Below are 10,607 nucleotides of genomic sequence, written 5' to 3'. Positions count from 1 at the left end.
CCTCTTGCTCTGAGGTCAGTAAAGGAGGTTTTTGCCGTCTACACCCTAACTGTAAAGCTAGTTGAATAGTGTTCGAGGGCAAAAAAACAAAAACACTTATCTTTAGTGTCTAAAGTTGATTAATGTACAACCTTTTCTAACATAGAATTAAACCTATTGAAAATCCCCAAAAGGAAAAACACAAAAAACAGAAATGCATCAAGATTCAAGAAATGCACAAGTCTTTAGCAGACCATGGAGACAACTCTGTCATCTTTTTCGTAGCAGAGTAGTGCTAACATGTTTGGTGTGCTGTGCTCAAACATCACAATCCATGAAAAAGACAGCTTCTTGGACCAATTATTCAAAAACGATTGAACACTAAAGTCTCAATAGGTATGTGGTAGCAGTGTTCTGCACAAAAGAAAGACTTTCAAGGACTCAATAATTATCAATCATTTTTATTCCATTAGCAAAATTTCATTGCAATGGATTGAGGCCTGGAATGGGCAAAAACACCCATTCTTTTGCCCCAAAGTACACTGTATAAGCATTGCTTCTTCATTTCTCTTCTACTGTAAATAACTAGGGAAATATGGCAATATGCCAGAACTTCTAGTCTTTGACAGATAAACTCTACTTAAAAGCAGAAGAAGAGCCTCCCCCTCTCAAGCGTCTTTCTTAGCGCTTAGATCTATATCAGTCTGGTAGAAAACGACTTCCCCCTCGTCGCTAACATAGTGATCCTCGCTCATGCTCTTCGTTAGAATGGGAATGAGATGGATCGGAATCAGCCCCGACTTCTTCGGCTCCCTGTAGTACTTCCCCAGCACGTGCTTTGCAGCTTTCGTCTGCATTTCAAGAAACCCGAGTTTGAGCAAAGAAAACGATAACAGAAGAAACACAAAAAAAAAAAAAAAAAAAAAAAGCAATGGGAAAGCTAAGGGCATTGGTGCATTACAGCTTCAATTAAGTGATAGTGGGGAATCTGGGGAAACAAATGGTGGATAACGTGGGTGCCAATATCATGATGGATGTTGTTAATGATTCCATAATCGCGGTCAATTGTCGTTAATCCTCCCCTCAAATAATTCCATTCCTGCAAAACCATCGAGCAGAGTGACAAAACTATTCACCAAAACGTAGTTATAGAAAAAAAAAAAAAAAAAAAAAAAAAAAAAAAAAANAAAAAAAAAAAAGGCGAGAATATCAAACCTTGCCACGATACCACGGGACCTTCTTATCGTAACCATGGTGATGCAAGTAGGTGACGAGATCCAACCACATGACAAAAATCTGTGTACACACAATTAGTTTAATACCAATTGCAGACTATGGTAAACAGAGTAATATAATAAAGGATTAAGATCTGAGAATGTCTAACTAACCAAGAGGGGAACACCGTAAAGCTTGAAAACTAGGAGTGGACTAAACACAGTGCAAAGATAAACAAGAATAGAAGCCATTGTCGACCAGCAGACAGTTGAAATAACAATGCACATTCTTTCCTCGGGTTGAAACAAGTCACTATAAGGGCTGAAATGAGAGCCATTTTTTCCTGGAGATCTCCATATCTGGAAAGCAATATAATTTTTTAATGAGTAAAAGCAGAAAAAAATTGTATTAAACAAGGTATTAGGTATGGTGTCTCACCAAGTAGACAGGGTAGGCAAGTAAAGGAAAAGGAATCTTGAATCTCAAAAATTTAGTTGAATAATCCAGCTTCTTGTATAAACTCTCAGTCAACTAGAACAATTAAAAAAACATCATAAGCATTAAAAAAACTACCATAAAAAACATCAAAAGTAAAACGCGAAACTAGGGCAAATACCGGAACCCAAGACTCATCACGTTCAACATTTCCATGATTCTGGTGATGGGTTCTGTGGCTAATCCTCCTACAACATTAACAACACGAAACTGTTCAAACACACAAGGCGGAATTCAAATCACACCGTAGATTCACAGACAAGAATCGAGAAACAAACTAAACTAACCATCCATGGTACGGTACAAGAATGAACGAATGGAGAATGTGTCCAGCCACGCTATTGAGCAAGGCACTGTCAGAGAAACTGCCATGGCCACTGCAACCAAGAAAACCGAAAACACATACAAATAACAGATTCAAAAACACGAAAAACAGCTTACTAGTTACAACAGACTGTAATGCAATCCCGACTGACAAAAGGTACAGTTGCCACCTACCAGTCATGACCGAGGACAAAAATGGCCCAAAACATAGTGCCCTGTGCAGCCCAATAAACAGGCCAAAACACCCAATTATTCAAGTAAACCACCATAGCCATTAAAGAAGCCACAACAATGAAGTCCCTCAACACATAGCTTAGTGACCTCCATGGATTCTTCACCCAACAATGCTTGGGAATGGCAGCCCTAATCTCCGCAATCCTAAAGGGCGGCGGTGCACTGGGGTCGAACTCCACATCAACACTATCATCCGCCACCGCCACGCCGCCATTCACCGGCAGGGCATCCTTAAGATCATCACTCACTCCCAGCGAACCCATCTTTCACAACCCAGATTGGATCCTTAAACCACAGCATATAAAGGGGGGGATTTTAGCCTTTTAGGTCAAATCTAGGATTAAACAATTGCTCAAAAAGTGAAATCGAAATGCGAATCTAAAACAACCACCACTGAATCACAGAATTGTATACGTAAGAGGAATCTAACAAGAACACAACAAAAAAACAACATTAAAAATACAGAGAATGCATAAAAAAAAACACAGATTTTTTTGAGCATCTATCAGGCAACACCCCATGTGCGCACCCGAGTGGTTAACCACATGCAAAGTATGAATCAAAAATCAAAAGAAGAAACCTCAACGGCTAATGCACATCCAGATTTGCTACATTTTTTTTAAAAAAAACACAGAAAAAGACAGCAACTTTGAAGAACTTACAACCAAAAGCGCGCTACCCTTCTTCTCCACCAGGCCAATTACACAGGGAAGGGCAGATATATGGCTTTGGCGTCACCGCGCAGGTGAAAAAAAGTTTAGGCACAAACTCGCTACTACACAAAACGCTTGTCTCTCGCACATTCGTACCGGATTGATTCAGTGTCGAATCACTGAAACCAAAACTATAATCGACAGCCCACACCAAACAACCCGACTTTTGAGATCCAAAACTAAATGCTGTGAGGCTTTGCACTAAAATAGCCCAACCCCATCACCCATAAGCCGCCTAATAACTCTCCCTCTTCCTATTATTACTTTTCAAATCAAAATAATATGCCACTCAATTCATTCAAATCAAATCAAAATAGAAATGCTCGTTTCTTTGGCACAACAGATCGAGACTCAAATAATTCGGACCAAAAAAAAAAAAACAACTTTGCTTATGAAATGCATACATTTGTTCCAAGATGTTAGCATATTCTGAGGTTTCTTGCGGCAAGAGAAAGAGAAAGAAGAGGAGAGAATTGAAGATAAGAATTTTTACCTCAGAGTCTGCTTAGAAAGGAGCAAGCGATGTGGAGGATGCATGTCGTATGTTCCTTATATACAGCCACTATATAGAACTTTGTGCTGGAAAAACATAATTAAACAATTTGTTTTTTTTTTAATTAAATAAATTCTTATAAGCTAATTTTCACGTATATTTCCGTCCAAAATAAAAGAATTAGTGTATAATTATATTCTACGCTACAGTTTGTAATGGTTCATGTCTGCCTTTAGAACTTCTCTTTTAGTTTTTTTTTTTTTCCCTTTTCCGTCAACTTTATTTTATTGCGTACATTCCGTCAAATCTATATATTTTCTTAATTATTATTTTGTTTTTAGTTTTGATTTATTCGTCCACCAAAAAAAAAGATATTCTCTTGCTCCTTAAGGCTCTCACACTTCAATGTAACTCAATGGTCAATTAAATGGGAGGGAAAGTGACTAATGTTCACAAAGTGTTCACCATATTGCAACTGCTACACGATATTTGATTGGGAGGAATGAACAATTCAGTGGGAAAAATAAGGTGAGAAAAAATATGAATTCAAATTATATTATTTGGTATGGACGAATAGAATTATTGAGAATGATAAAGAAAAAAATAGTATAAAAACTAAAATGTCTTTGTCCAATAATAATAATAACCAAGAATACTCATGTCCTTTTCACCTTTTCCTTTCGGGGGGGGGGGGGGGGGGGGAGGGGGAGAAGGACTCATGAATTGCAATTTAACAAAATTAAGAAGGGAATTACAATTTCCTCCGATCAAACACTATAATTGGGGTAGCCAATGAATTGTGGCGGAATTACAATGCAATTCACGTTAACCAAACAATTTGTTAAGGATTGATTATATACCCTATGTCATTACACATAATCTACCATCTATGAAGAATCTAGTTGCATTGCGGGCAATTTTGATTTACTTTGATAAGCAACATTACCCATTAAGGGCGAACTTTGTAAATGGTGTTTTAGGTTAATGAAATTTGGCCAAAGACTTTGTGGTCTAATGGCACTCGGTGTCCCGGTATACACTCCCACATGAATAATGGGAGTGTGTTTGAGCCTCAGTGGAGTCAACTGTTGACTAATACCAATGATTTGTTATGCAAATAGAAAAATTCATTATTTATATATATACACACACTCTCATATACTGATTTTATATCCTCCTTAAAAATAATACTCCTTATATGCTAACATAAAATATAGAAAAAATGTACACTTTTAGCTATGAATCATGTCTAATATTTTCTCCTTTAATTGCTTCACAATGGTAAAATATTTCTTAGCATGTATATATGCTCATCATTGCCCCCATCAGTCCGTCACGTACCAACCATTTTGTGTTCACATTGTTACATTGGGATACCATTTTCACCGTATCAAAGGACAAATTAACAATGCTATTGGAATCAATTAAACCCAAACCCATCAATATAATATTTTAAAAGAAACATTAATAGCAAAAAAGGTTGTAGTAGAGTGGCGTGGTTAGGTAATTAGGTTTATAAGTATTATATTAATAGTTTTGGGTTTAACTGTTATTAAAATTTTAAGGTGTCCGTTAAATAATTACCCCGCAATTTAAATTCATATGGTCATTGGCCTCACCTGACATGTGGTCAACATCCTTATACCTTGTGATGGTATTGAGTATTGACATGAATTTTAGCTTGATTTTTAGGCAACAGGAATTATATTACACTAGCTAACTCTACAAACTACGTACAATAATAAGTGTAGGACAATTTTAAAATTGCCTTGGGAACTTACCGTAGATAGTTCGTCACATTACAATGTGATATTTGAATTTTTCTTGAAATATATATAGGGAAAAAGTCCGTAGTGGATCTAGGAGCGGGGTTTTGTGATCTTAGAATTAGTTCGAGAAAGCTGAAATCACTTAAGTTAAAATAATAATAATAATAATAATAATAATAATAATAATAATAATAATAATAGAATCACCAAAGTAACAAAAAAAAAAGTTAAAATTTGCCCTATCGGGATGGCAAGTAGGTAGGACTCTTGTATATGAAAATTTTCATGTAAATTGGATGACATAATATCCATTTTTTAGTATTGAAATCACAAGTTCAAATTTTATTAACAAGTGGTAAGCATCAAACAATTTTTAGTTTTCAGATTGGTAGCTGCGATGATGGTGGTGAGGATGAGGAGGGAGAGAGTAGCGGTTTTCTCTGGGTTTGAATGAGTCAACAATGAAATAAGTCATCAAATTATTTTTATTATTGTTTTTTATTTAAATTCCATGTCAGCATTACGGAAGGACTAAGTGATGGAAACTTGGAGAAAATGCTATGCGGACACAATTTTAAAAATAAATGTGGTAAATTAGATCTTATTTTAAAACAATAACTTAATTGAGCACTTGCTCGTGGTAGAAAAAAGATATTTAACATTTATGTCAAAAAAAAAAAAAACTATAAATCCAAATCACTATGCAAAACTGTGGTTTAGTAAAATTTGAATACGCAAAGTTGACAAAGAGGCAATCTATAGTTTATAAAATCATCCTATTTTATTATCCCGCCCAAATTTTTGTAGTCAATTAGTTAAATATTTTTATTTGTCAAATAATTAATAAAGTTTATTTGGTAAGAAAATGTAAAATGGAAATTAATTAATATCTATTAATTGGTAATATTGTTTATATATTCACGTATTAATGTAATAACATAATACCGTGTAGAAAAAATATATTAATTAGGTAATAACATAATAGCATAATTGGTAACATTAGGTTATCCTTGTCCCTGCAAATATCTCTCACTTGTTAAAATGGGGCATACTTCCGTATCATCAAATTTGTAAATTCTCTACTATTTATTCTACATCCCTATAAATATCTCTCACTCTCATATTATATTATAAATATAATAATAAAATAATATTAAAAGAAATAATAAAAACTTAAAAAAGCAAAATGTGAAATGATTGGCAGAAAAATACTTCTCTCTCCACTTGCTAAGTTAGCAATTGCTCTCTCCCTTTGCTATCCACGTAGGCTGAAAAAAAAATTATCTCTTACCACATCATTTAGCAAGGCATTCAATTTATGGGATAATGTTAGTCTTATGTATGGTATTTTATAATATAATTGGTAATATTATTGTTTGTAAATTCTGCGTATTTTTACAATTTAATATTTTACAAAAAAAAATAGTATTAGATATAAAAATTTAAGACCTAATTCCATTTTTAGTACTATATTTATAGGTGACAATCCACTTTTAGTCATTTTTTATCAGAACATTCACTTTTAGTCCTAGTATTATAGTAACAACCTTACAATCATCTTTTAGCAACCGTAGAAAAGTCAGTTGAGAATGGAAGCATGTCCAACTGAGTTCTTGACAAATTAAAAATTACACATTCAGATTACGATTGTCGACTTTCTTGTAAATCAAAATTAAAAATTATTCCTTTTTTTAATATACATTTTAATATTTAATCCATCTAAAAAAGCGTGTGAACTGTCAATTTATAGTCTATGGTGGACATTGGTGCCTTGGTGGTCCAATATAAGTGCAAAAAGACGGTAAAAAATTAAATAATAATGAAGAGAGAAAAGGGAATGCGGAAAGAAAGAGTGATTTGATTCTTCAGAACTCAGAAGTCTTGTAGTTGAAGATTTAAGTTCCAAAGAGAGTAAGCGCGTTGGGGATTATAAAAGGAAAATTCATTGGGAAGTAAGTAATAAAGGGAAAAGAAAATGTAAAACGAACATGGAATGAAAAATGGTGGACTGACTCTCAAAGGTGGCGACATTAGTTTAATTTTTGTCAATATTTTTTAAATTGAATTTGTTTGATCAAATTCATCAATATTACATGTGAACATAATTTATACTGGTCTTATTTCGCAATTAACGATCAGCGGTTAACAAATATCATATTGTATTAGCGAGTTTAACCTGCGGATTGTAGCAATGATTTGTAAAAAATGTTTGATAAAATAAACTATTTAAGTTAGCGGTTAACATGTAAAATGATCTAAGAGGTATACATATATTATACAACTACTACTAATAATAATAATAACAACAACAACAACAACAATATTATTCAATCTAATAAATAAATTAAAAAAAAAAAAGAAGGGGAATGACTACCCTTTATTTTTTCACATCGGTGAAAAAGGTGGAGAATGAGCCTTGAGGTTCCTATAAAATAAGTCTCAAGGCTCCTTTTACTTTAGCCGTGCCCATTTAAATTCAGTTGGGCGCGGCAATGAAAAGCCTTTAAGGCTCCTCATAAATGGAGCTTTAAAGGCTCTTCAGTAGTTGTTTTATTTATTTATTTTTTTTGTTCATAGTAGAGTTTGAGGTTTCGATGGTTTGGAGCAATCCGCTGCTCCAAACTACTAGTTTACCAAACAATGATTTTGACATTTTAACCATGGTCAAAAAGTCAAAATCAGCATATTCGCTAATAATAAAAAATGCCCATTGTATATACTATCGGATAGTTGTTACAGATTCTATATAAAAAAAAATGGACAGAGACGTACAAATTAAAATGCCACAATAACTTAATTTAAATTAATTTACATTTAATATAAATATTAAATGCTATAAATTAAAATGAAGCGTTCAGATAAATGCGGATTAGATTCCATGTGAGAATTATAGTTGTGCGGTGGATATGATTCTAAATTTCCTAGGACCAATGTTATTCACTTATTCTTATTCCCTCTTGTTCTAGGCAAAAACTTGTGTGAGACCGTCTCACCATGAGACGAGTCGGATCGGGTCAATATGCAACTGTAACACTTATATGCATAAATGTCATACTTATATGCCCAAATGTAATACTAATCAGGAATAACATTTTTGTTACTTATTAGGGTAAATGTAATACTTTTAAGGTTAAATACAATACTTTTACATTTCGATTTAAAAGTATTAAATTTTTCCTCAAAAGTATTATATTTGCCCTTATAAGTGAGAGGCACTTGTCAACATTACTTATTATGAAAAATGTATTACTTTTTCTCTTATAAGTAACAAAAATTGTATTTTTGATTAGTGTTATATTTGAGCATATAAGTATGAGATTTGCACATATAAGTATGACATTTGCATGGTGTTTTGACCCGACCCGACCCGTCTCACGAATAAGGATCCGTGAGACGGTCTCACACAAGTGTGACTCCTTGTTCTATAACTTTTTTTTTTTTAAAGCAATTTCTGATTTCCACACAGTACAGATCTCCATTATGCAGTTAAACAACTCTGATTTTGTTGATTGCTAACTCCAAAGTTATGTTGCACAACAAATTCAAGTTAACATTTGAATCATTGAAATCACAAATTTGATACTCAATAAAAATTCTTATTAAAATTCTAGAGTCAATACTCAATAAAAGAATTCAATTTGCATTGTAAATGAATGTTAAACAAATCAAAACAACTAATCGTTTTGCTTTGATGATAATCACGTGCAGGGTTCAATTCTTACCAAAAACAGTTTGAAAACCTACAAATTGTTGAAGAACATTTCGATATTTATCTCTTCCATTAAAGTCATAGTAATAGGGGCATGAGTCTCTTAGGATTTACTTTGCTGATAGTTGCAGAGTGAAAGGTTCAATTCTTACTAATAGCATTTCAAAAACCTAATGGTTGTTGAAAAACGACTAGTGTCCAAGTGGTTATTAATTTAAGTAGTGGGATGAGTGACTTTAATGGTTAGTTATTATAGAAGATGTGAGTTAGAAACATTACTATAAAAGGAAAATGCTGATGAGTGATTGAAATGGAGTTAGAAACATTATTATAAAAGGAAAATGCTATGTAAACTCATTTTCTACTCTCACTATCAAATTCTTGACGTAGACACTTTATTGAGACCCACATGATGAAAATAACTTATAGTAGAATTTGGGAGTACATATAGTATAACTCTACTATAAATAGCATGTTGATTTGCATTGTAATCATCATCAAAGTTCACAAAGAGTTTCTTAATTGATTATTCTTTCATTTTCTTTATATTCATCTTTCTTTCAAATATATAGATATATTATGTTTCCAAAAAAAAATATAAATATATTATATTTTAATATATCTTACTCTCTCAGGATTTTTCCTCTCCACTAAAGTTCGACAAATGGGGCACAAGTCTCTCAAGATTTACTTCGATGTAGAGTAAAGCGGTTCAATTCTTATCAAAGGCGGTTCAATTCTTATCAAAGGGAGGTTTAGAATTGACCCTTACAATTACTTTTGGGACATGTAAATCCAAGGTTTACCTCATCTCTGATCTACAGAGATTGGAGTGCAATATAAATAAACTTTACAGATTGTCCATGTTTGAATGGTGCAAAAAAGTGGCAAGATCTGAAAGAGGAGAGGAAGAGATTGTCCAAAGCCAACAGACAAGACTTAAATGGTCCTGTGTGGGGTGAAGGCAGGCCACAGTTTGTTGAATCCTTGAGGATTGATGGGGCAAACATTTTTTAATCTCTGTGTGATTGCAGGAGCAATCATTATTGCATGGACCAGGTCCACACATTTGTGTGCACCATAAATAAAAAATATATTGTTAATATACTAAAAGTACATTATTTGTATACATAATTATATATATATATAATCAAATAATGTACATCCAGTACACAAATAATGTACTAGTATATTAAAAATGTATATTGCATTCATGGTCCACACAGTTACGTGATCTCAATAATTTGCCGTGGAGTATATTACTGTCCTTTCTGGGAAGCATGGGGACACAACTGAGGTGTGGGGTCTCAGTTTATATTGGGCAAGTTGGGGGGTGTAGTAAATTCACTTTAAATGCCATTCACTAATTTATGAACAACCCAGAACACACACATTTCAATTCACTACTTTCTTTACTAGGGAGCACCAAAACAAAAACATCATGGTTTGATTCTTGGGATGGTTTGGGGGTTTGGACTACTGAAGTGCAGTAGTACTGGGAAAACCAAGTTCCCTCATTTGTTTCTGTCAATACATTATCACTATTTGAGCCGTTGAGTAACAAGACAAAACAAGGCTAAAGCTTCCTAGTACTGTTGTTACTTCAATTCTCTGGTTCTCTTATATAAGATTCAATCACCAATTTGGGGGGGGGGGGGGGGGGGGGGGGTTCCATT

The 10,607-nt window shown here is 33.6% G+C and overlaps 1 protein-coding gene across 2 annotated transcripts; it reads right to left on the bottom strand.

Moving 5' to 3' along the window:
* Positions 1 to 385: 385 nt before the first annotated feature.
* Positions 386 to 3,496, bottom strand: LOC116014945 (omega-3 fatty acid desaturase, endoplasmic reticulum). Of its 2 annotated transcripts, none has more exons than XM_031254916.1 (9): positions 3,454 to 3,496; positions 2,188 to 2,532; positions 1,977 to 2,066; positions 1,811 to 1,877; positions 1,633 to 1,725; positions 1,368 to 1,553; positions 1,195 to 1,275; positions 941 to 1,078; positions 386 to 830 (listed from the first exon to the last, which is right to left on the bottom strand). In XM_031254916.1, exons 2-9 carry the CDS (start codon positions 2,508 to 2,510, stop codon positions 648 to 650), a joined length of 1,161 nt encoding a protein of 386 aa, XP_031110776.1. In that variant the 5' UTR covers positions 2,511 to 2,532; positions 3,454 to 3,496; the 3' UTR covers positions 386 to 647. The 2 variants fall into 2 exon arrangements, with proteins under 2 accessions (XP_031110776.1, XP_031110777.1); XM_031254917.1 differs by lacking the exon at positions 3,454 to 3,496 and adding an exon at positions 2,910 to 3,143.
* Between the last annotated feature and the right edge of the window lie 7,111 nt (positions 3,497 to 10,607).

This window comes from Ipomoea triloba, chromosome 4 (assembly GCF_003576645.1).
Source record: "Ipomoea triloba cultivar NCNSP0323 chromosome 4, ASM357664v1".
Classification (NCBI taxonomy): domain Eukaryota; kingdom Viridiplantae; phylum Streptophyta; class Magnoliopsida; order Solanales; family Convolvulaceae; genus Ipomoea; species Ipomoea triloba.
Note: the sequence above shows the minus strand (reverse complement) of the source record. Positions and strands in the feature narration are given on the sequence as shown.

Coding starts and splice junctions, on each gene's coding strand:
- LOC116014945 (XM_031254916.1), bottom strand. CDS start 2,510: ATGGGTTCGCTGGGAGTGAGTGATGATCTTAAGGATGCCCTGCCGGTG. Junction 1,276..1,367: donor TTTACGGTGTTCCCCTCTTG/GTTAGTTAGACA, acceptor GTGTGTACACAG/ATTTTTGTCATGTGGTTGGA. Junction 1,079..1,194: donor TCCCGTGGTATCGTGGCAAG/GTTTGATATTCT, acceptor ATGGTTTTGCAG/GAATGGAATTATTTGAGGGG.